This window comes from Condylura cristata, unplaced genomic scaffold (genome assembly GCF_000260355.1).
Source record: "Condylura cristata isolate star-nosed mole 26May11 unplaced genomic scaffold, ConCri1.0 scaffold00003, whole genome shotgun sequence".
Classification (NCBI taxonomy): domain Eukaryota; kingdom Metazoa; phylum Chordata; class Mammalia; order Eulipotyphla; family Talpidae; genus Condylura; species Condylura cristata.
The window spans coordinates 53,974,913-54,002,584 of NW_004567104.1; the positions used below are offsets into that span (position 1 = coordinate 53,974,913).

Below are 27,672 nucleotides of genomic sequence, written 5' to 3' on the forward strand. Positions count from 1 at the left end.
ACATATACATATATATTTAAATGACATATATAAATATATGAATCAATCTATATAATGTCTGTATACAGTAACTACTCTAATAATTTATGAATTTAATATCTAATAAATGAACCATAATGGTGTGTGAGTCATGATTGTGCCTTCTACAAGATGTTATCAGTAAGGGCAAAATCATGACAACAGAAAGACATAAGGATGAATTCAGTAAAGAGAAAAGAGTGTGAATTACACATATGTGACATCCTCTATCTTCAATTTCTCAGCAGGGTCTACAGAGGATGGCTGTGGAGAAATAGCTTCCTTGCTTCCTGATCTTGCCAAGAAGACATGTGATGGTGCCTAGTCTCCAGGAGAGCTTTCTCAAAGAAATTTAGAATTGAGAACTTAAGTGACCGTGAATAGGAAATTATTTGACCCAAACATATAGATCTCATTGATCCCAGTCTAGTTTTTGCTATAAAGCTTAAACAAAAAATAGCAGGTGTCCTGGTCTGAAAGGACAACATTTCTTGAAAGAGGCTTGGGGGAAGCCAGGGAATATAACTTGCATTCAAGCAGAACATTTTATTTTCCCTATCTCTTCAGCTATTCCCCATCTCCAGAGGCTGCCAGCCATGATCATTTGGGGAGTCACAATGGATCTATTCTATTCAATCCTCTTGTGAGGACAGGTCATTACACCAGCAGTGTGGGACTTCCCAGAACAGATTTTCCTTCTAGTGCTAATTTGTTTTTCTCTGGAGCAATATGAAGAGGCACTAATCATGATAGTTCATTGTGAATGTTTTCTTGGTAGACTTTTTTTAACCTCTGCAGCAGCTGTAAGATTGGAAAATACATGCATTAAAGCAATTAAATAAAAAAAAAACATGTAAAAGGCATAACATATCATTAATGTGTGTGATAGAAGGGTTTATTATATAAAATAAACATAGATTAAAATTAGTTACAAGACAGAAACAATGATTTTACAAACTACATGTCCTGGAAATTTCCTAACACCATTGTAAGAGCTTTTTAATTATTGGCTTTTCAAAGAAATTAGAGAGAATAGATTCCATTGAAGGTCAAACAAAGAAAGCTGTGACAGGTTCTATGATTCTCTGCCTAAATATATAACAAAGAAGCACTTTATATTTATGTATTTCTATTACTATGTCTTTATTGATGCATAGTTATTAATAAAATCTGTTAATCTAAATAAATATCTTGCTATTCAGAACCTTAATTATGTAATATGTATTAGAGACTTTAGATACAGCCCCTTCTCTCACCAAATACCACCTCTATGGACTGAATGTGTAAAATGAGAACTCAAGGAGGTGAACAACAAAGTGACAGATTTTAGTTTAAAATCTGTTTTTCAGGATTAGCTTTAAGACAAGCACTGCCTTTGAATATAATGTCAACAGGCAAAAAATCGGGTTGTACTATAATCAGAGAAGTATTTTTTGAGAATAGGTGTCATCATTGGATTTATCACCAAGGGGTATTTCACCAGGGTCAAATCATAGGGGCATTTTAACAGAGTAAGCAGGGAAGTGATCTGAACTTAGGTATTGGAAATTTTTGGATGAGCTGACAAGAATCTTCAGACAGAAGGCTGAAGTCTTTTCTAACAATCAGCAAATGGGCTTTCCAGTTTCTTTCCTAATAACCCACAACGAGGGGTGGGGGGAATGGTTGCTGTTCTTCCCTAGTAACAGAAAGAGAAATTAGTGAGTATTCATCACAGGTACCTATGGGCAGCTGAGTCAGGCAGCTTAGTTTTAATTTAGAAGATTCAACATGGCTGATAGAGATAAAATGGAGTCTGATTCAAAGCATGTCCCACAGTAGGAAGTTTACTCTAACAGGGAAAATCAAAGTGAGTAATCATAAGGAAAAATGACATGGAAATGAAAGTGACGGCAACAACATGATAGTCTTAGGTAAACTTTAAGTCCATTCAAATGCCTGAGTCCATAATTTCTAAGAAAGATGCTCTAAATTCACATGGTACTAATATTCCAGCCTCTTTTCTTTTACCACTCCTCTGTTACCCTACATCTTCCTCACTCCCCTCCCATATAATTCTGCCTCACACTGGAAATGTAAATACATGCAAGTGGATACCATTATCTGTAATGCTCAACTTTTTCTTTGTAATTGTTGTTTTTTTCCTCTGAAGTATTGCATGTTATCAAATAAGTATAACATAAAATTCAATGTATGAATTCTCTAGTTGAAGTTACATTTCATTAAGAGAACCCAGACAAGTATGTCAAATTGATTATTATAGCATTACTATATACCATTGATTATAATCTAGATCAGAACAAATTTAGAACCATTGATATTTAAATGGCTATCATTAGTAATTATAAATATTGTGTGTAGTCTTGCTCTATTTATTTTAGTGGTAAGTAATTTAAAAATACAATTAACCACAAATGACCCAGTTCAAAGACTAGGTGACATAAATAATTATGAAAATATTAATGATATAGATGTTATAAGTGCGAAGCATAATCACTTCTTTACACATATCATTAAAAGTAAATATATACAGCAAGTTAAAAAGTAATAACATTATTATACAAATATAAAAAAAGTTTGCGTATCATTTTAACCTAAGGTGCTTATCAGTTACAGTAAACAGTTTGGCTCACCAGGATAAATTATATAATAAATATCTCGGAAAAAAAAAACGGATATTCTTGTGTCATATAATTAAATACATGATGTATTAATGTTTGGTTGTGTTAAATAAGTTACTTACTGTTTTTGAAATTTGCAAATGAAATTATACTTACAAAAAAATCAGATGCAACCGTAAGTATGTAAATATCTAGGGAAGTCCCTACTGTAAATGAAGGGGCTACAAGTTACCATAATTTAGTGTTGGAAGTCTTGGGTGACAGCTTCTGAGGAGTATCAGGTTGTAAGTCATGGATATCACAGAAACAAAGAAAGAAGTGTCATTTTTTTTTTTCTATAAATGAAGGGGAAAACAGAAACAAAGCTCAAAAACTAATTAAACTGCTGCAACAGAAATGAAAGCATTTTGATGCAACATATTAAGGGGAAAATGCTGTGAAATTAACAGTAATCAAAAGCTAATTAAGGTTGATGCAATAGGAACAGTCAAAGAATGCTTGATAACATTTATTGAACTAAAGAAACATGGCTGTCAGCAAAGGACACATGTGGAATACAATTCAAGTAATTACAAGAAAAAGGCTAAAACACAGAATGCATAAATAATGAGAAACTTGAAACATACAGTTCCTAGTAGAATTTTGATTTTAGTTAATAAATATAACTCTATGAAAAATACGAGTTAGCAAGAAGTGATGCTATCTTTTATTGTTCTTCCCTTGACTACCTTTATAACTCTCAAATAACAATGATACAGTGGTTCTTCTATTATCAAATGAACAATTTCATAAGATTTTAAGGAGTACATAAACAAATTAAACCAAATTTGTTTAATTTAAGAGATGGTAACTAAGTTCAATATTTTTCCTGAATGAGTAATGTAAGCACATTTGATTTTGATGTTTTCCTACTAGTCATGAAATCAGTGACTCAGTTCCATATTTGCCATCATAAGATTGAATGATTATCTTTGCATTTTCAATCTCACAACCTTCACCTTAGTAAATACCAATTAGAAAGCTGAATTTTGTATATGAAGTAAGTATGGCATTTGGCATATGCATTCACTGAATTCTATAGCATAGGTAGCAGCATAACTAGTGTAAAGAATAGTCCCAAGGTTAAAACAGAAAGAGGGTAAATAACAAATTAAAGCCATGTTTTTATTATTTACTAGTTATTTTTTGTTGTTGGCAGAGGAGAAAAATATATAGCTATTAGAAGAATGAATCTAGATAGCACAAAAGGGCATACAAAAAAAGTAATTTCTATATAATTCAGAATAGCCATGTTTAAATGAATAGAGGAAAATACTGTACTATTTCAACAACTAAAATGATACAGCTAATCAGAAAAAAAAAAAGTAGCTGCCTCTCAGGCAGTAAACTACACAATGAGTTCTGGTTGCCAGGTAAGCAATGCTAATTAGGGTACCGTCTTGGCTGTGAGGTTGGCTTCAGCAAAGAGTAGCTTGTGAGAAGTGGCCATGTTGCACCAGACCATGCCTCTCAAATTTTCATTTCATGGACATATGTTCAAGAGGGGCGCCTGGTAAAATCTAAATTTGTGGGGTTGTCTCCAGAGATTCTGATTCAGTAGATCCGGTGAGTCCAAGGCATCAGGGTTTTAACAAGCACCTTCCAATGGATTTGCTATAGGAGACTTTCATTAGCAACTTGAACTGCAGGTTATTGTAAGTCCTTAAAGACAATAATTATTTATTCACCTTTGTACTCTCAAAGTCACCTTAATCACCTCCATAACCCCATCCCCATTTTATTATAACTGAGCAAAAAAAGAAAAAGATAGTGAATTGGTCACTGATATGTTATATGTTGTACAAATATCAAAATAGTGTAGAGAGTAAATAAAAAGTAATTTAGTTAAATACTTGGTGATTTTCAGTCTTGGCTGCGCATCAAACTCACCAGGGAGATCTGTAAAATATGACTGCCAGGCTCCAAATGAACTGAATCAGAATCTCAGGGGTAGATTCTGTATATCTGTATTTTTAAATGTCCTCTAGGTGATACTGGGACAAAGCAGAGACTGAATATTATTGACAGTTGGGTAGTTAGAGCATCTTATCGATAATAAGTTTCTGGTAAGAAATTTTGAAAATTTCTGCTACACTAATAACTGTAGGCTCTGGATTTTTACCTAGCTCTTGCTTCTCTCTACTAAGCTATGGTGGCAATGTTTTGATTTATTCTAGTTTTTCTCCCAATATTTACTGAATTAATTTGTATGCCTAGGCTAATTTCTTATTCAGAGATAATGATAGTTTCTTTTTGGAGCTTAAATAAGCACGTATGACATCACAATGGATGCCTTAGTCTGGACATAGCTTCAGCTCATACAAAAATATCATATCTCTTTCCTTAAACCTTTTCCACAATGCAAAAAATGGGAACTAAAAGGCTCTTCCTAACCTTGAAAGTCAGGCGCTATAGAAGATAGAAGTTGTTGGGAACTTTTTTTTTTCCCCATAACTTAACAAATTTGTCTCTAATGCAAGCAAAAGAGAATCAGAAAAGTAAAAAGGACAAAAAAAGGTGAAAGCAACTGGCATTCAAGTCCAAATTTGCAATTGATTCAGAGATCTAACTTGGTTCTAATTTTCCTAACAATTGCATTACCAATATATCCTTATTTTGTGAAACTTATTGTGTGCATCAAATTGGATTTCCAGCACTTTTACCCAAATCAGTACTGGATATTAGAACCTGTGGTCTAAGTAATTTTCCGTAATTCAGCATTTAATGAACATGTTGCCTCTTCTAAAGAGCTTCTAAGTAAAACAGGGGTCTGCTTTGCCTTTCACCTTTCACTATCTCCTACCCCGGGCCCTTCCTTTGAATGAGTAACACCTACACTTGATCACCTAAGTTTTCAGAAGCAACATTCAGTTACCACTTTCAATAACTTTAAATATCCAAAATAAAAATAGATCAGCAATTATTAAGTTTAAGGGCTTTTTAAAAAAATAATATAGCCAGCACAAGAAAATTTTAAAATGATAATTGTTAAATTGCTTTTTGAGTGTTTAATATGTGCTGAGAAGTAATTATGTACATTTCATTTATAAAGTCGCTTATCCTTCACAACCTCAAGCAGATTTTACACAATGTTGTATCAGCAGGATTTAGGTATGTTTTGCTGTGGTCAACTTGAAATTTGTCATGAATTTTGAATAAGGATTTCCCCTGATTTTCACCAAGAACTCCAGATTAAGCAGCATTTCTTGATTCATTAGATAAGTTTGATTTCTGTCTCCTTTTAAAGATACAGACATTTTAAATCCCTTGTCCAAATTCACTTTACTAGTGAATGGTGTAATGAAATTCTCATGCTCACCATTTAACTCTATTGAATAAATGGTTCCTTAGACACTTGAAATTTGAACATGTAAATAAGGTGATTATAAAATATGACTGTCAATAAAACAAAACTGAAATCTGGTTATCTGACCAATCATCTTATATGATTTATGTATGCTAACAATCACCAGTGTACTCAAGTGTACTGTTACTGATACTAGTGAAAAACACAAGAGCTACAGATTAAATAACTGCATAAAAAACTAATAATTATAGATGGTTTTCTTCAATTTATTGTGTCTCTTTTTATCACAGTATCTCAGTTAAATGATTTCCTGATATTATATCAGAGGTGGTTATCTAATATTAGGATTTAATTTGAGAAGTTAGGTGCTATGGTAAAAATGTACCCTAAGGCATCATGCCTGCAGAATAGCAACAGAATAGAATATCTTTTAAACCTTATGTTGTTTTTCAGACTATTCTTAGATGTTTTTAAGGTAAGTTTCCTGTTCTAGTCCAAGATCCTCATGTGTATAAAACCTCAAAAATGATTGCTGATGCATGTCAGTCAGTTCCAAAGAATGATGATAGGACATGACTGACAAAAACTTGGCAAAAAGAAAATAAATAAAGAAAGAAAGAAAAAACAAAAAAGAACAGAAGAGCTGTTCCTCTCCGTACCTCCCATTACTCCACCCTATTCTGACACTTTAAACCAGCAAAATCAATGCTTCTTTCTTAAGGTTGGGAAATGTCTCTGTATCTGAGAGCTTATTTCCTTAGTGAAGCTTTAGGCAAAAGGAAAAGGTTATAAGTTTTTATCTTTTCAGCCACTTTAGACTGTTGTAAATTCTAGGGGGGATTTCTATTTCAGGAACAGAAAATATTATGTAATTTGCTAAAACAGCAAGCCTATTTCCACTTTATTTTCAAAATATTGGTTCATTAAAATGAATGAGGCAAAGATTACAAAATTTAACTTTATAAATATAAAATCTCATAATGTAGTTAGTTATGCTAATTTAAGTGTATGTTGTTTGAAGAAAGAACTGTGCTAAAATAACAATGATCTGTACATACTTCTTACTATTCATCAGACTGTAAGATATCCCTTATTGACCAACAAGGGCGTAGTCTATTGCTACCACTTGCTTTAGTTTTTGAATTCATTGAATTCTTCCATATGGCAACTGAGACTTTAATTTTTAAAGTCAAGGGAGATAACAGTCTCTCCTATAAAAAAAAAAAAATCAGTTTCTTTCTCAAATGGTTAATTAGAAGTCACCTGAAATCACTCTGCCTACCATCTGTGCCTAGCTTTAGCTGGCTGGCCACAAACTTTGCTATATCAATGGCATTTTTCATAGCAAAATCTCTAAAGACATAAATTCTGGCGTCAGTAGATTGATATTGCAGTTTCATGTAAAAGGAAGATAGCTTTAAAATGCCTATTCAGTTTTAGTCATGCAAGAGAGATGGTCTTTGAAGTTTTCCTGGCTATCTTCTTTGGTGCACAACATAAATTACTCCAATTCAGTTTCTATTACCCTCTATTCCAGGCCCATTAAATCTTTCCAAATAGATATCCTTTATGTCACACACGTTCAGTGAAATTCAAAGCCCTTTTTATCATATAGTTAAGGGGTGCCACATACTACTCTCAAACACGGCGAGTAATTTCCACATTTTTAAAGCAACAAATTAATCCTGACCTCCACTATTGACTCTTGAAGGAGCCTGATCTTCTAGGCCTTGATCAGTTTGCCTCTAAAATTTCTAATTATTGGTAGCAGTCAGCAGCAAGTAGAAAGAAGCAGAACCTGAAGCCATATGTGACCAAAATACCATCTTTTCTTTCACTAGAATAAATTATTATCTACACCAGTAGCAAATGGTCATTTTTACAATGATGCCTTTTGGGTGTTTTCCTTTGACTGTTCTCAGCTTGCTGCACTAAGAGAAAATGCACTTCACAAACAAGCTACTATACTCTTTAAAGCGAGTTTTCTTTCCCCAAATAAGTGATGATAAAAGTCAGTTGCTACCAGTGTGCTTCAATCTCTTCACTACAAGTCAATAAAATCATTTTTATTCCATTTAGCATCTCAAAACTAAAATTATTTTTTTTAAACTAACACTCTGTGGGCAATCAGGACATTTAAAATACCATACTATATGAAAGTAGTATGGACATTTATTTTTGTCATTGATGTTATTATTTTTTTTTAAACACATACAGTGCTTTGTAACCTGTATTTAACCAGCAACATGATGACTTTTAGTAGATAGAAAAGAAATAACATGAAAAAACCTAATTAATGTGAAAAATCACTAGAGAGAATTTAGTACCAGAAATAGTAATGATATAGTAGAATATACTACATACAAAATTTGACATGTGGTATATGGGTATATAGATATATAGACACACACTCGCGCGCGCACACACACACACACACACACACACACACACACACATATATATATATATATATATATATATAGAGAGAGAGAGAGAGAGATGTAAGATATGTAAATATAGAATATCTGTAAGAAAGAGATCAACCGTATATATACAACACTTGCTGTTAACTACAAACAAGGTTGCTAAGTTTCCCTCTGGAAATTTAATTGCCAGTTCCTTTACTTAAAAAAAGAAAGAAAGAAAAGACTAAGTACCTAAAGCTCCTTAGGAAAAATACCAACAATCAAAACAAACAAACAAAAACACTACAATTCTCTAAAATACACTTGATTTACTAAGGAAGCAAAATGCACTCAGAATTCAAGATTTTGTGGGTCTACTTTGCCTACAGGCTCACAGTACCTAGTACAGATTCTTGAAGTTTCCAAATGAAAAATGCCCCTGTGAGCCTGACTACTAGGCAATCTTTGATTATTTTCCTACAGCTTAGAGTAAACAGTGATTAACAGGATAAGGTCAACAAGTCAGAAAAAAAAATGAAGCAAAAATTGTTCTCATAGTAGCTACCTCTCACACATTTCAAATTTTAAAGTGTAGCTTTTTAAAAGCTATCAAAATATGTCTATCAAAACATTAATCACAAGTATGTGAGGAAAAAGAAAAGGCAACCCCAGCAAAACTACTAAGACTGTGATCGGAGTAAAGCTTGTTTTCCTACGCACGGATGAGCTGATGCCCTTCAAGGAGATAACAATGTTTTAAATTTTAATTCTTATCATCACAGTGGTCAAGGGATGATCACACCCCTGATTTCATTATTCATACACATGAATTCACGTGTGTAAGCATACTCTTGCACACCCACACACCAAATGACTCTTTTAATTTCTTGTCAAACATAGATTTCTCTAACGATTAACAACTTCTTTGGGTCTCCATATCTCCATGTTGAGGATATTAAATAAGATGTCATCTGTGAAAACACAACACTGTGTGTGATGAACAGCAATCACGCGGTGAACATTAATTTCATTTCTATAATGTCCACAGCCAACCTTCTTTCTCTTAAGAGGCACATGGAAAAGTCTCCATGAAATATTTAACTCTGTAAATGAGTTCACTATTGTAACAATTCTGTTTCCTCTATGACTAACAGATCCATCATGTTCTACAGCCTCAGAGGAAGTGACTGTAAGTCAATCTCAGAACCTAGCGCACAGGGAGTAGGAGTAAGTTTGGTGAGACTACATATCCCATTATATCTACAAAAACAGTTTACTAATAAGAAAGGGAACTTTAGCATACCTACGTTATTATTAAGTGTGTTAATATTTTAGTATATTAAAATAGTACAAAGCCACAATAAGAAATGTGATTAAGAAGTAAAAAGTAATTTTTGTTCTTTTTATAACCCCAAATCTATCTCATTTACTGATTTTTATTTATGTAATTTTGACCAGTTTTCTTATGCTATGTAATCAAAAAAATAAAAACTTTTAACCAATTATAATGTCCTTGGCAGTCAGTTGTATACATAATATGCTATTTGCATTTTGCTTGATTTTCCTACATCTATTCTTCTTAAAGATAGAGAGCATAATATATATATATATATTAAGACTTGTGAACATATTATAAAATTTTCCCAAAGTCAAATGGAATAATGTAAGTAAATACATAAATCCATAACTTTTGGCCGGGAAATCTTAGCAACTCTATTATTTTTTTAACTTTAATTTGGATTAAAAACTAGATATTTTATAGATGGCTAGTACTTATATATCCTAAAATTTCTTAGTAGAAACGTATAGATATTGCTTTAGATAGTTGAATGTACTTTGGGAAAATCTAGCACAGAAACATTCACATTCTTTTTAACATTTATTTTAAATTATAAGCCTCAGAAAGACTTTCCTTATGAAATGTTTCAAGCAAATTTCTTATCAGTTGTCCCTTTAGTAGTCTCTGGTCTGACTCTCATTCTAAAGAAAGTGGAATTGCTAAAGTGATAAAACAGGCTGAAAATCATTAAAATTTCTATAAATAAAAGATCTCCCTATTGCCTCATTTACAGAGAACCACTTGAAAGAATTTTATCCTTTCCTTGTCAAATTTTCTGATACTAGAGAATTTACAGTATTTTTAGAACCATACAGTCCACTGAAACAATAGTCTATATACATTACTACATGTACCTGAAAAAGTAATAAAAATGTATATTTTATGAAATGTAGTAGAAATGAAATGTACTAGAATTTAGACAGCCATTATAATTTTCTACTGAGTTACCACCCACTATAACATTTATAAGAGATTGTAATTTCCACAAGCACTGCTGGAGGGCTTTCACGTTTTTATGGTCATATATTTTCATATTATGTTGTCCGAAAATGATTATTCATTTACTTAAATGTTCAATTTTATTCAACAAAAAGAACAATCTCATGAAACCTACTATGATTTCCTTAATGCTCTTGCTTTAAGGTCACGATAAAAGGCAGTATTAATGGTGCCTTTCAGCATCCTTGATGCAATTTCCAGCCTGCTTATCTGACCTTCCATTTTGAGGTCAATTTGGGTAACTTAGAGAAGTTAGAATTTCCTGCATAATTTCTGTAACGCCATTCAATGGTTTCTGACTACATTATCTTGTAATCAGAATAAAACACTATCTCGATTCTAACTTCCACTTGATCTTTAATTGTGATACTTCTTCAAAAACGGCTGCTAATTTTCAAGTAGGCAATTCTCCAATTGTCTTAACCAGAACTCCCCATTTAACAAAAATAAAACTTTTAATATATATTTTGTGGTGGGTTAATAGTCTTTTTCATTAGGGTAAAGGAACACACACTGAGAATATCTTTCTGCCATCTGAGTAATCAATGAGCCAATATAGTCATAAATCTTCCAGAAATCCCCCATGGCTCAATTCAAAGAAAAGTTTATTTTTCTCTGCCCCATCCTTCATTTCCTCACTATGATTTTGTTAACTATACAGGGAAACTTTAATCTTGCAATTAAGAGAAAGAGGAAATATTTCACACTTTCTCTTAATAACATCTACTAAAACAATCCCTATTATTTGCAACTATGCTAATATGACAAAGTAAATGTATCAGCAATCAATTGGAGAAAAATTATAAAAACTCTACAATTGGGGAAACAATTTTATTAGTGTTATTTTAACAATTGAAATGTTAACATGTGATTTATCAATATTTTAACAAAAGTAAGTACAAGTAAAGCAAACTGAAGATGAAGTTTAAGAGCATTTTTGCTCATTGAATAGTACAATGAGCAGCTTTACACCGAAATAAGAGATTGCCAACAGTTACATGTTTGCCATGTTTTAACTCACTGTTACTGTACAATGAGTCAAATAAAGTGACTGATGATATACTTCAAAAATTGTTAGCAATTGAATGATATCAAATGATTCATATCAAATAAAACATGTATTTTATTAATTTTTAAAATTCTGAGTTTCTATAAAAGTAAGCAATAATACAAAAAGCCAGTAATTACAGTTTTGATATCATTGTAAGACTGGAGCCTCAGTGGTGGTGCAAGCGATTAAGTCTCATCATTATGAGCTATCTGCAGCCACTGCAGCATGAATTAGATCACTGGCCAGGAAGCAGACCCACATGGCACAGCAGACCTCTCCAGTCTTACCCTCTGCTCCCCTCAGCAGTGTATTTCAGCCAATCTGCCTGTTCTGCTCCTGACTGTTTCTGGTGAATCATCTCACTTTTGCCCCCTGGACCTTTGGCCTACACCTCAGTTCTTGAATGGATGTATAAATCTTTAAAACAATAAATAAATAAATTACAAAACTGAACCCTTTATTTTTTTATTTATTTATTTTTTTTAAAGATTTATTTATTTGTGCATACAGAACTGGGGTACAGGCCAGAAGCTCAGGGGCAGTGAGAGGCTTCACCAGAGACAGAGTGGGGAACAGAACAGGCAGATCGACGAAGTACACTGCTGAGGGGAGCAGCAGGCGGGTCAGGAGAGGTCTGCCACGCCATGTGGTCACCTCCGGGGCAGGCGGGAATCGAACTCATGCGGAAGCGGCTTTGGATTCTCAGTGCTGTGCTTTAACCCGCTGCGCCACCAGGGAGGGCCCAGAGCCCTTTATTTTTTTACAAAGTTATAGTCTTGGAATTGTGAAATATAGTGATAATTAATCAAAATACTACTCAATAATACCATTTTGAATACAATGCATATTTCTCAGCAAAGAAAACATTTAAAGGCATATAGCATTGAGAATAATCTTTAATAACTGATTTATTACTTCAATGTATCTGTGAATTTAAAAGGACAAAACATCTTAGACAACTTTAATAAAAATGTGCATTCCAAATCTAACAGGTAGTGCTTTTTAAGATTATTCAGTGACTAATTAAATTCTGTTACACATGTGGTTTTCACCAGTTGTACACCTACACTCTATATGGCCTAGCCAGCCAATCCTTAGGAGTGTGATTCCCAGAGACTATATTCTAGTTTATAAAAACTGCAAGGTAGGTGAAAGGCAAAGTAGTTCTTATTTTGTCTCATGTAATTTTTCTTTAAATGTTTATCAATTTTATATTGTTCTCAAGTACCCAAGCCAAGTAAAGGTACCTCAGTTTATATAAAATAAGCATTCACACATGCAAATTACAATTTTCAATATAAGTAACTCTTCCGTTTCAACATTAAAAACATTCATTGTTCTCCCGCTTTCATCCGGCTAACCCTTTCTCCTCACATTCATCTCCCTCCTGAAGTTCCTATTGCTATTTAGGCCATCAATTCCACAAACGTGAGTTTGACACCTGTGTTTGGGACCTGAGTCATCATTGCTCAGCACTAACTCCTAGCCATACTGCCCCCTAAATTTTACAACCAGTCAGTTTACTGCCAATGTAGGTTCAAAATTCCCAGCACTGCTGATAGCTTGCTTTTTCATTTCCTTTCCTACTTCCTTATTTAGGTCCTTCGTGCTTCTCAATTGAATGTCCTGGCCTTGTTCTTGATGGAAAAGATTGCCAGTACTATAGGCAAACAAATGCCCCAAAGCAGAAATGAGATAAAAGGGGTGTGTAGCTGATATTTCCTTAGATGATCTTGCTTCTCACATTCAGGGATGATTTTAGGTACTTTCAAACAATTTTGACTTTACAATTGATTTTCACCTTTGGTGTGCTTTTTTAGACCTAACCAAGGAATAAAAGGAAATGACACACTGCTTTCACTCTAGTTTCAGTCTCACTTATTGCTCAAATTCCTCATGCACAGGGGAGTCAGCTTGACCCTCCCAGTGCCCAGGACAGCAGTGACCCTTTCCACCCTTTCCTTTATCTCTTTTCTTTTCTTTTCTTTTTTTCTAAGATTTATTTATTTTTGCATGCAAGAACTGGTGCATTTAGGAACTGGGGAATAGCCAAAGGTGTGGGAGTAAGAGGGATTGCCAGAGACAGAATGGGGAACAGAACAGGTAGATCTACTGAAATACACTGCTCAGGGGAGCAGCAGGCTAGACAGGAGAGGTCTGCTGCACCATGTGGGTCAGCTCCCTGGTGGGGGATGAGACTCATGCTGCAGTGGCTGGCAATAGCTTGAGAGCTCTGTCTTCTCTCAAGTGTGCCACTTGAGAGGCCACCCTTCATCTCTTTTACAATTTACCTTGTATATTATGATTTCACTCTGAGTTTTGTTGGAAAAATCCTCTATCTGTTTTCTTTCCCATTATAGGTTTTTCTCTGCCCTTCCCATCCTTAGCTCTTATGTATTTTCCATGAAAGGACACCGTCATCTGTGATAAGCATAGACTGGCAGTGTGATGTCAGAGTTTATATTATATGGCTTATATGATTGCATCCTTGTCCTCATTTCCAACTTAAACAAGTTAAAGAACTTTTATGCTGCTAGCAGTTTCCTGATAATATAATTGAATTAAAAGTACCTCGACTGTGATTACTTAGCCATACCTCTTAACTCTACATAACCACGCTTCTGCAAAGTAGGTGTTATCTCCACTTCATACACCGTGAGCTTTTCAAAAAGTGCCAGGTACAAAGTTTTATTGCTTACCAGCAAAGAGATAAATACAGGAGTTGAGAATATATTCTTAGAAATCTTTATAAAATTTGATAATGTCATGACTTTGTGGGTAATGCAGTACTTGATTTGTGATTTAAATATTTTGTACAAGTAGACTGACATGTTGCAATGGCAGGGAAACATTATCAAGCACCCCAAATTCTAACCATGAACCATAACCCTTCATCAAGAAAGTCTTGCTATACAAAAATATATGTCAGCTGAGTATCAGGGTTCTTGGCAATGTGGTAAAACTTATGAATTATTGAAATCAATACATTAAGTACCAGATTATTCCTTTTTGCAATAACACATAAATAATTATAACTCCAAATATACTAAGGCACAAAATTACGTTTGAAAAGAAAGAACATTTTTGTTCTTTCTAGCACATAAGAAATCAGTTCATCCCTAAGTTTTAAATATGGAGTTGGATAGCCGGTCTTTTTCATGTCTCTGATATATTTCAGCTTTTAATGGCTTTATACTTCTTTCAAGGAAGGAATGCAGATTGCTTGGCAATGGCACAAAGATCAAAGGGCATAAGTATATAATTACTTAGGCATGATCCATAAGTTGGGTATAATTATCAGTGAAATAGATAATGATGGTGCCATTGAACATTAATAAAATGTTATTATAGATTACATGACAATATTGGTAGGGCATTCTGAATTCTGTATTCCATCAAAAAATATACACATCTGGCCCTCCCTGGTGGCGCAGCGGGTTAAAGCACAACACTGAGAATCTAAAGCCGCTTCCGCATGAGTTCGATTCCCGCCTGCCCCGGAGGTGACCACATGGCGTGCAGACCTCTCCTGACCCGCCCGCTGCTCTCCTCAGCAGTGTACTTCCTCGATCTGCCTGTTCTGCTCCCCACTCTGTCTCTGGTGAAGCCTCTCACTGCCCCTGAGCCTCTGGCCTGTACCCCAGTTCTGTATGCACAAATAAATAAATCTTTAAAAAAAAATACACATCTAGAAATTTGGATCTTGAATCAATTTTTTCATAACTCATGTACTTAACAAAAATTTACAGGCTAACTACTGGAACCAACTACTAATGAAGGACTAAAGATAAATTTTGAGAATGCCACAAAAATTCCCTCATATTAAATAAAAGTTTAAAAAAATGACTATCTTAAGATGCTGAAATTGCATCAAAATCTCTTTTTTCTTTTCCTGTCAAGGAACTTATCTAAGTCATTTCTTTACTCTGACTGCTATTAATAAAAGAGGTTAATAGTTTAGGTTATGCATTTACTCTCTGAAAGAAATGCTACAGTCATCCAAAAGGATTAAATATTATTAATAAGCATAAGGCAAGCACATGTGTCACATTAAAATTTTAGTAATTGGTATAAATGATGTTCATTTAAAGTGTGCAGGTATGGTTTCAATAAAAACAATTATTTCTTTCATAATGTATGTCTAGTTCTGATGGCATAACAAGTTATTATAAGTATAATGATATTCTATATTTTGCCAATTATATTCAGTGAATATGTTAAATTTTGTAATTCTCAAATTTTTGTAGATTCACTAGTAAAGGGAGGGGCGTACATTTCATGTTTTATTATTTTATTTTCTAACAGTTCAGTTTTGTTGGGCATTGCAGTAGTTTCATTGTGTTTGATATAGAGTAGAAAATGACCCTTAGTGCAAAATAAAACTTTCTCAGTGCAAAGTCTCATGTGTACATCTCAAGGCCTCTTCATACAACAAAAACAACTGCTGCTTCCCACATTCTACTTCTCCGAGCAAAAATCCCCCCATTCTACTTCTCCTAGACTACAGACCAATTAAGTTTTAGGGGAGTTTTGCTGTGTTTATGGTTGTTCTTGTTCTCACTTTGTCTTCTTCAGTCACAGAGGAAACATGAGAGCAGGAAGTAGAAGGCTCGTTTCAGTACTAAGCTAGCAGTCTACTTAGAAGCTTACATGGAGGATCAGGAGAGACTTACAGTTGCTCTCTTGCCACACCCAGCCACACCCCTGGCTTTCTGGTAGAGCTGCTTTTAGAAATATTTGGAGAATCTTCTGTATTGTTTCCATAGGGACTGAACTAGTCTACTTTCCCACCAACAGTGTATAAGAATTCCATTCTCCTTCACACTCTCATCAGTACTTGTATCTCTTATGTTATTGATTTACATTTCCCTGATGATGTGACGATGAATATTTTTTCATAGGCCAAATATTCATATAAATATTTTTTCTTTGGAAAAAAGTACCCATTTGGATCTTCTGCTCCTTTTTGGGGGGTTATTTGTGTTCTTTATGTTGAGTTGTATGAGTTCTTTATAGATATTGGATACTAACCCCTTGTCAGTTGTATAATGCACAAATATTTTCTTCCATTCAGTAGAGTGTTTTCCATTTTAATAGACTTTTTCAATGTGCAGAAACTTTTTTTAATTTGAGGTAGTTGTATTTATTGATTTTTGCTTTTGTTTCCCTTACTATTGTTAAAGGCAGTCCCCAAAGACATCAGTAAGCCAATGCCAGGATGTGTTCTGCTTATGCTTGAATATGAACAAGTCATAGAGAAGCAGACTTGGCAGAGAGAACCCATATCAAACACAGAAGTGTATGCGGAGAGCTATAATAGCACTTACTTATTTCCTGGACTTGTCTGATAAGGTACATGAGCATAAAAGGAAAGGAAAATGTTAGAATTCTAACTTGTAAAATTAAATTTCAGCTTGTAAATCACTGGACAACTATCAACCAACTCCTAGCTTTTCACTACATGCTTTACAGATTTATTCTCACGACAGGTCAAATGCTACAGTATATGGAAAGCTGTTTCGCGAACTTAAAAAACAGGAAAAATATTTAAATATATGATTCAAATGTTCACCTACATAACTTGTTAGTAATGATGGATTGCAGAGTTTTTTCTCTGGACCACTTTTTTTTTTTCTAGATTCTTTAGATATTCTGTAGTCATGGGACACAAACCCATTCATGTTTTAAGTCTTTCAACTTAACTGCAGCAGTATAGGACATGAGTCTCAGACATACATTTACCTGTTCTATAATGCCTCTTTTATGTATAATAAGTTCAAACCTATGGGCCCTCCCTGGTGGTACAACAGGTTAAAGCTCAGCAATGCAAAGCTGGCCACAGCAGCTTCAGCACAAGTTTGATCCCCAGCCAGGATGCTGACCCACATGGCATTGCAGACCTTTCCTGTCTCCCCCAAGGCTCCCCTCAACAATATACTGCCTGTTCTGCTCCCCACTCTGTCTCTGGTGAATCCGCTCTCCATCCCTGCACCTCTGGCCTGTACTCTGGTTCTGCATGCATAAATCAATTTTTCAGATTAAAAAAAAGTTCAAATATAACAAGGTCAAAATCTAAACCTTCCTCGACATAGTCATCAATTCCAGCCTCTGGAATCTTGTCCATCTCTTTGTCCAAATCCTTTCCAGTTGTTCAAAATAAAAGCCTTGAATTCACACAAGACTCTTCATTTACTCCTCTAACCAATATTCTTGCCATCAGCTGATTACACATTCCAAATACATAGAAAATTCCATGTATTCTCATCCCCTTCATTGTTATTGTTGGTATGCATGCATGCATCTTTTGTCTGGATTATTACAATCACCTTGTTAGTGGTTTCCCAGCTTCTGTTTCTCCCTTGTAATATAATCTGTTCTCCCTATAAAACCCAGAGTGATACTGCTAAAATGTTTACAAGATCCCCTCATTCTTTTGCTTACCACTCTCCATGTTTTCTTATTTTAATCAGAGAAAAACTCATTATCTTTCAATGGCCAGTGAAACCTCCCCCCCCCCCAGCTCCAACTCCCTATACCCTGCATTGCTGTCCTCATCTCTTCTCCCTGTTCACTGTGATGTGCACATACTGACTGAGCTCTTAAACACACTCAGAGAGCCTTCATTTCAGCCTGCTCTCCTGCTTGGCTCTCTATCCCCATAGAGAGAGTGCACTCCTAGCTCTCTGCCTATTTTTTTCTGCTTCAATATCACTTTCCTAAAGAGGCTTTTCCTCATAGCTTATTTTAAACGGCACTCCCATCTCTCCCTTCCCTGCTTTTGGTTCCTTCATGGAATTTTTCATTCTTGGAGAAATTGTGCATTTACCCATTATTTTGTTTGAAGACAACTTTTCCCACTTGAATGTAAATGCAAAGGGAGAGAATTCTTCCTGTTCTATCTTCAGTGATATCTGAAATAACTAAAATTGCTGGCCAAAAGCAGCACAGCGAGTGTTACTGAATGAATGATTAAATCTTAATTACTCTAGATGTATGCAGTATAAAACTATAAGTACAGTGCAAATGAATACATGTACTAATTTATTTAGAATCTGTAATCTTGAGGTCCTTTAGAAACATAGAATTACAGTAATTTATTTCATCATACCTTTCCTGATATACATAGATGCTAGTGAATTAATAACATAAGTGATCATATGACCAAGATTAGAATATTTTGCACCTGTATGTAAACTAGGAATTACATGCTTGCCCATATTAGCAAATCCAGTTAATTCCTTGCTTTAATATTTTTCAAACATGTTTTTCTATTTTCTTAGCTTCTTTTTTGGTTTGGTCATCATCAGATGACACCTTAGCTATTCAAATCTTCTTTATCTTCCTTTAACCTTTCTCTATACCAAACCTGCCTTCTCATAGCTATTCAAATACTGATTTTTCCACTTTTATTCCTATAATTTTAAAATAATTTAGACATAGCTGATGTGCTAGAGAAGTAAGCAAAACAAGAGCTACAGTTATTGAAAGTAAGAATGCAATTATTTGTATCCAGAGCAGGGTAGTATAATGGAAAACCCCAGAAGTTGTTCAGAACACTATTGGAACAAATTAGAGTCTATAGTACTGAGATAATAAACAGAATAAAATGTACATTTTAATTTGCTAGATAACCATCTAACATACTGGAGGAGACAAAGTAGCTGCTAATGTTGGAACAACAGGTTTCCATTCACATTCCTGATACTTTTTGTCACACTGACTCAGCCGCAACTTTGCAGGTGGGAGAGTCTTAGCATCTCTTTATGAAAATCTCTTACCATAAGAGCTTACACTCAAAGTAAAATGGAGACAGGCAGGAAGGAGAGGGGGAGAACTTTCCTGTCCTCCCAAGTTCTCTTGCTTTGACTTAAGCTCCTTTCTCCAAAACCTTTGAAGAAGTACTCACCTTCCAAATTCCAAACCTTCCTTACATTTTCAGCTCCAACACAATTATAGTGCTAGGACACTGTGGTGCTAAATATTACCACGAAAATACAGTCTCCACTCTGTGTTACATTAACTAAAAGGCTTATTTCAGCTATTTGCCTGAACATAATCACTTCCAGTCTAAAGGGAATACTTAAGTTTTCAATTCTTGTTAGATAAAAACTGCTTAAGACTTTAGCTACAGACTTTTGTTTTCTATTATTTCATTCGATGTTATAGCATTGAATTGTTCTCAAAACAACCTCTCAGTTTTAACCCTCACATTTGAACAAATAGCAGTTGACCTTCACAATATGTTGGTCTCTAAAGGAATACAGACTGGAACTTACTTTGGTTTATGTTATTGGTCAATGTTCATTCAAGTTTGCACAAAAAAGAGTGGTGGGACTGGGAGTCACATGCGGCTCCCGGACAATTGAGCCCATAAACTTCAAGCAACCAAATCATCTATTGTGTTTATAAAAGTGTTGGGCATATGATTGTAAGTTACAAACAAATCAGTGACTATTAAACGATTATTTTTTCCATAGGACAACTTAATTACTGGTCCCTAGAAGACATGTTATCACAATTCACTATTGAGGAAAGAACCCAGTCTCATCAGCAGTTTTTAGCATTAAAAAAAATAAGAAAGTGGGGGACTTCCTTAGTGGTGCAGTGAGTTAAAGCACAGCACTAAGAAGCTAAAGCCACTGCAGCATGAGTTTGATCCTGTCCTGGAGCTGACCCACATGGGGCGGCAGACCTCTGCTGTCCCGCCCGCTGCTCCCCTCAGCAGTGTACTTTGTCTGTCCGTTCTGCTCCCCACTCTGTCTCTGGTGAATCCTCTCACTGTCCCTGAACCTCTGGCCTGTACCCCAATTCTGTATTCATAAATAAATAAATCTTTAAAAAATACATATGTGCTGTATAACTAAAAAATACATATGCGCTGTATTACATATTTCACCTTTATTGTACAAAATTGAAAGCTTTGAAGAAAAGAAAAAGAAGGGTAATAATGGCCACTTTAATGCATGTTTTACTCAGCTCATCTTTTACATTTTAATGACTGTCAAATTGATTGAAACCAATTGTGTGGATAGAACTCAGTCAGGTGACATTGGTTGGTATGAAGCCAAAAAACCTTGAATCTCTATTTCAGGTTCAACTCATTTTTCTTCTCCTTATCACATTTGTTCCCAGACATCTTATTCATGTTACTGCTCTCTCATGTTCCCCATATTAATGTTAAATTATTAGCAGAATGATTAGATAATTAATACCAGTGATATTTGCCTTTCCACTTAATAAAATTTCATATTAATTCCTGCAGGAATGAAATTTTCTTCAGGATAATTTTGAGGATCATTGCAAATTAATTTTTAAAAAATCAGTAAAAATAGTATGAAGAGAAATATTTCCAAAAAAGTCATGAACTTTATATCTTTATATAAAAACAAATACAAATTCACAGAGATATATCCATTGAATGTGTACATTATGTGCTCCTAGAGATGTTTGCCCAAAGTATATTTTTGTCAATAACAGGAAAGGAGTGAAGTGTTCTTTCCTGAGCATTAAGTGATCGAATTGTTCTACTTCAATTGTTTTTCACCACACCTGCAGAGAAACAGGCACAATGATCTAATTGATTTTTCTTTTCATTTCTATTGCCAAATACCACACAGTGTTCATGTGGTGTTTCAATGACCTCTACTCCCTACTCTTTCTGTGTCCTTATACCCACTCTATTCCTCATGCTTACCTACTCTCTACAACAGATGTAGGGTGATTTGTATAAAAAAGTAAAAGAAGAGGGCCAAAACAAACAGATTTTTCATTCATGCCATCTGTTCTAGATAACTCTGACCCACAAGAACCTGCAAATTTTGCTCTTGATTTTTTTTCCTTCTGTTTCGGTTTGCGGGTTCTTAAGTACTATAGAAAAAGACTGTATATTAACTGTGCAGAAATGAAATGGAACAGTAGTGAAAAATTTACTTTGTAGGCTGATGATTTCTGGTTTTCAGGTATACACAATGTAGTAAAAAAATATAAATATAGTTTTGATTCACCCACCACAGTGACTGACTTGGCACATTATGCTGGTTGTAGTCATAGCATGACTAGAAGTCTGTTTCCTCCTCTTTTAGACAACAAAATTCCTGTCAAAGCTGCACAACTTAAACAGCAAAATTTTGTTTATTTAATATTTGACACATTCTTTACGATAACCCAGGGTTTTCTTCTTCCTTGGAAAATGTGTATTCTACTAATCAAATCTGGAATTGGGAAGATTCTATTATGGTATTCAAAGTGCATCAACTTCTAGAATTGTGCTGTTACAAAATAGTACCCACCAATCACACATAGTTTATTAAGTACTTGATGTGTGACTAGTGTGAACAAGAAATTAAATTCTATATTTTATTTAACTTTAATTAGCTTAAACTTAAATATCCGAGTGTGGCTCCTGGCAACAGAATTGTTCTATGCAGATAAAGAACAGTGCATCGTGATGGGAAGTTTTGTTCTGTAGAGCTGACCGTGATGCGTCTCTGTCTTACTCTATGTATACCTTTAATAGTTTGAAAGGAGCTGCCGCTCTTTAACTGAAAGGAAGTTGCCAGATCATTGGGGAGCTGTTTTGGTTATACTTAAGGTGCCTGGTGTCCAGATGCATTTGTCTTCCTGGACATTCTGGTTCAAACAATACAGAATCCATGCTGGGTTCAAATCTCTTCATTATCAGAAATCATCTGAATATCTATAGATAAATTTCTTTCTGTTTGATCTACATGTTCTTTATTTGTAATCAGGAAAGACTACTGATCATATCAAACATGGTCAAGGTAGAAAGGCCTGCCTCTTCTTTATTTTACCTGACTGAGAATAATGCAACATTTGCTTTAGCCCGTCCTCCTCCCCCCCCATACCTATTTCTCTTGTGAGGAGATTCCTGAATATTCACTTTTAACCTCCATGAAAGAGACTCCTAGGAAAAAAGGTTCAGCTTATCATCATCAAATGGCTACTCACAGCATGCTTTTCTTTAAGTAATAATTCCAAGTAAACAAGAAAGGCTTTTCCAATTCTGACTGGACCAATAGGCCATGATCATAAGTTCTTTGTTCAATCTTTACAGCCAGGACCCATGGGGTCTGTGTCTTCCAGGTAGCATAAAAGATTACTCAGAATGTCTCCTGGAGCTCATAATGGCAACATCAATTGTCAGTGAAAAGCACTGTCTGTTCTTCTGGGAAGCCTTTTCTTCTTTCTTTAGTCTTTCATTCCCTCCCACCTTCCCTCCTTCACTTCCTTCCTAATAACCTCAATCAGTACAGGAATCAAAACATTGAGGTACACATCTCTTGTGAAAATTGACCTGCTTAACTCAATGTTTCTCAACTTCATGTGCATTTTGTATTTATCTAAGATTCAATTAAAACATGGTGATATTACATAGCCCCGAAAGAGTCAGTTTGAAAATCTTCCAAGAACAACTGGCAACATCATCTGAGGAAAAAAGAAAAGAATAGCACTAAAGACAAAGACTTTACCAGCAGCAGCCACCTGTAGAAGCTGCTATAAATAGCTTCCTTTTTCTCTATTGTTCTCCTGAGAAGTTGCAGCTTGTACATCACCTGTGGGTTACTCTCGTCATCCTTACCCATACTTAGAATCTGCACTTTGGCTTGGGACAATATAACATATTAATTTGCTTGAATTATGTCTTAGGATAGGGAGGACTAAGCAGGTAAATGCAGATGGTGTGGGTTAAATTATGATAAGAAATCTTCAAAAAGGCTTTCATTTCCAAACTTAGATATTTAAGGAACATTAATGTCAAAGAATCCTGCCATTCAGATATCACATAAGAACCTAACCAATGACTTGTGAGAGAATACATGTTGGATTGCCACTCATGAGAGGATGATTAAGTCACAGAACCGTCTGTGACTTAATTCAGAACCCTCTGCTATTGTGTTGCAATGGTTGATTAAAACCATAACATAGTTAGAAGTGACTATTGCACACACACACAGGGTAAAGGCAGGGAAGGAATGAGGACAGCTCTAATCTGTTACAAACACTGGGAAAAGAAAAATAAAATAAAGAAATTAAATATTTTCACAATTAATATTGCCTGATGTTTTTGCTATTTTATAGCAATAAGATACAGAAATCTATTACTAAATGACCCAAATATGACATCATTTTTTTTTAAATTTCTGCTTTACCATAATTAACCTCAAAAAGAAAGGCTACCTTGTATCCAAGTCTTTGCAAACCTCACATTACAGACTTTTCATCATTTTCTACAGGAAAGATGTATTAGCTTAAAATACCCTGAATCAATTCTAGTTTTAGAAGTTCTGTGGAGAACAGTGTATAGAATCACTAAAAAAGGGAGAAAGACATTTCATATAGATTTTGTTATTGTGCCTGAGCATTTGACCTCACAATTGTAGAAGTCATTGTAAATATAACTCTCAAAAATTTCCTTTAAAGCATTTTTACATTTTAGAAAGCAAGTTACAGTTTAGACATCATTATTACACTCCTGAAGGATGAATGAACAGAATCATTTTAAGGTTGTTAAAATTCATAGTTGTTGCTAGGGACAAATTCCTCATTGACCGCACCACATACATCCAAAACTTGCTAAGCAAGATTGTTTCTTTAAATGCAGGGGAGGAAAAAGAAGCAATATTTCTAACTTAATAGGTCCTATACTAGTTTATATATAGTTAATAGGTCTTATACTAGTTCATATATAAACATAACAACAGTGATAAATAGTAAAACTATACATTTACTTGTTTCACAAACAACTCTAAAAGTCTTTTGTCCTTAGAAACATTTCCTTTTGTACTGTTAACTACATATCTGAAATTGATCATATCACTATGATTTGTTTCTACAATTCTTACTTTCAAATCCAGCTTAAAATAAAAACAGAAAAAAGAAATAAATCATAAGCATTTTCTAAATAAATTAATGTTAGTAGAAAAAATATGTTATTGTCAGTGGGAAAAATATTCACTCTACATACAAGGCAGCTACAAGAATAAAAAGAGAAAGAAGAAAAAAATATGGTATCTGGTGAGAAGATAATTGTTAAGAGAAGGCATAAAACTACTTTTGAAATAGATTAGAACTGTTTATTTTATTAAAAAGTTGACATAGGTAGTCTTTAGTGTTTATGACTTGCAAACTAAAGCGTTTAATATTTAACATGTTTAAGTACAAGCAGCAGCAGTTTGGTAATCAAAAGAAATAATTTGAATCATCTCAGAAAAATAAATTCATTATAATTAGGATATTTCAGAATATGATTAAAACATTTAAAAGAAAATGTATTCACCTTTCTTGTCATCAAAGTACAGTGTCTGTTGAGCTGGATTTGACCACTGGAGGGAGGTGTTATCATTTTGATCAACCCTGCAGGTCAAAATTGCAGTTCCGCCTTCAACAACCGTTACATTCTGTGTTAGTGGAAACTGCCCTTGGCTACCTAAAAGGGGATTAAAGAAAATGTTGATTAAATGAAAGTTATAAAATGATTAACTTCCCAAGAGCTACACTGAACTGAACTTCCACTGCAAATAAAATATAACCACCAAATGGTTATAAAAAGACAGAAAAATAATTGAAAATTCTTAATCAGAGGACAACAGCTTTGTCATATCATTAGGATTCCTCTATACTCCTAACATTTTCCAGAAAATCTTCTTTTCCTTCTAGTTACACAAAAAGATTTATATTTAAATAATAACACAATTATCATTAATTTTCCCCAGCCTTGCTTTAATTATATGGTGCTGCGCCATGTCATCTTGGAATAATTTTGGATGTATTTAACTCTGTAACGCAGCTGAAAAAAAACATAAAATACTCCCTGGTATCTTCATAAACCTGAATAAAGTCTATGAAATATGAATATTAGAACTTTACATTCAATTTATGATAAAATAAATACAAAGTCCATTTTATTTATTTTACCAAGGTTTCAGATATATGTAACTTTTTTTTTTTTGGAAATATGAAATATGTTCAGGAAAACAAGGAAATCTTCAAAAAGCATTCATCCTGAAGAACTTGATTTCATAAACTTGGGAGATAGAGATAATATTCTTCTTTGTTCCTTTCTATAATTTCCTAAATTCCTCCAATAAATATATAATTTGAAATAAAAGAAAACAGTCTTAAATGACCCTTGTCATTCTAGATATTATAATGTAATCAGGTTTTCGCTCTAAGTATCATACTAATTAATTAAAGTAATTCGTGTAATAACTTTATTAACAAGAGCACTTCTAACAGTTAAAACAAAATTCATACACACAGAAACATTATTCATGAACTCCACCTCAGCATGATTATCTGGACAGAAGCCCTGCCAATTCCGGTAACAATTATCAACATGGGTAAAAAATGACTTTCTAGAGCCAGGTTAAAATACTATTATGTGAGCAAGGCAGTTCATTAACTCAAAGATAATTTACATATGCAAGAGTATTATGATGACTTAATCACACCCCTGAAATGTATTTTCCTTTTCTTCTATAGTTTTGTAATGATTCTATTACTACAAGCCCCACTTGAGGTTATGCTGGTGCTACTGGCATAAAGAATCTTAATACCAAGAAGCCTGATGATTGGCACCATAAGAGACAGAAGAGCCTGAAGGGAAAATTTCTTTCCAGACCTAAGTGACACAAGCACAGGGGTTCATGACCATGTTATATAATTAAGTCTATCAAGTATGAAAATCTGATGTCAATGGCTTTGTCTCCTCCATGCCAGACTCTTAGAGTCACTATGGCAACTCCCTAGGCTATCCCACTGTAATCTTTAGGGTGGAGTTTTTAAATTGAGGTTAGAAGATGTCTGGAATAAATTCTTTGATAGTTGACTTGAAAGTCAACAGAAGCCAGAGTGGGATGTGTTTTGCCTTCAGCTCAGAGGTGACCTCTAGCAGGGAAACATGGAGAACTATCAATCTTGTGAAGTGAGGTGAGGCGAAAAACCACATCAGAGAAAACATGAGTTAAAATGAAAGAAGGAATAATTACCAGAGATATCAAATTAGCAGCTCATAAATACAAAACTTAGAATGAATTTAAGATGCTTAGGTTTCCTCATTTTGACTCAATGTATAAGTTGAGCTTTCTGGGGTAGGAGGAGCTCTTTAAGTAGTAAAAAGCAGACAGCTGCTAATAAATATACATAATTCAACCCAGACAACAATTTGACCATCAACTGGTACATAAATAATATTGTCAGCTTCTTTAAAGAAGTGGAAAAGAGCAGTGATGCTTGCAACAATTTCATCCACTACATTTGCAAAATAATTTCCAAAACATCCCATAAGAAAATATTATCCTTCTCATTTCACAGATGGGTAAACTGACACTGGGAGCTTAAGTGATTTTTCCATGGTGAAACAAAGTCAATGAACCATTTGGAATTTGTTCAAAAAGTTCATCATTTTATTTTTATTTTTCCACAAAGGCTGCTAGGACATAGAAACTGTTTGTTTAAAAATGAATTATATAATAATGAAAACAATAACTATTTTAACAGTGAAACCTTATGATGCATGTTTCCTTATACATTTCAGTTGTAATGTTAAAGTCAAATAGGAGAGAATGTTTATATTTACTGTCATTAAATATCTTTTCCTATTCAGAACTTACACTTGCAAATCATTTCAATCTTCTCTCATCGGTCCATAGAAGAAAGACACTATCACTTTTTAGGGTCTTCTACATGCCAGATATTCTATATATACTAGTGAAATATGTCTCTCCAAAGAGGTGATTGGAATAATTTCTCTCAATCTTCTCTCTCATGATATGTAAAGTGGGAATTCACTTTACATGATGACTTCAATTCTCTCCAGGACCTGCAGCCTAAAATCCCTGCAGTCAAAGGGATATATATATATATATATATAT

General features: G+C 34.3%; 1 protein-coding gene across 2 annotated transcripts in view; it reads right to left on the bottom strand.

The window, feature by feature from the left end:
- CADM2 (cell adhesion molecule 2) overlaps positions 1–27,672 on the bottom strand; it is an 886,897-nt gene that overhangs the window by 163,773 nt on the left and 695,452 nt on the right. For both annotated transcript variants that reach the window (XM_012732903.1, XM_012732909.1), the window contains one exon: positions 25,077–25,226. In XM_012732903.1, coding sequence (XP_012588357.1) covers positions 25,077–25,226 — 150 coding nt within the window. The remainder of the gene's footprint in view (positions 1–25,076; positions 25,227–27,672) is intronic.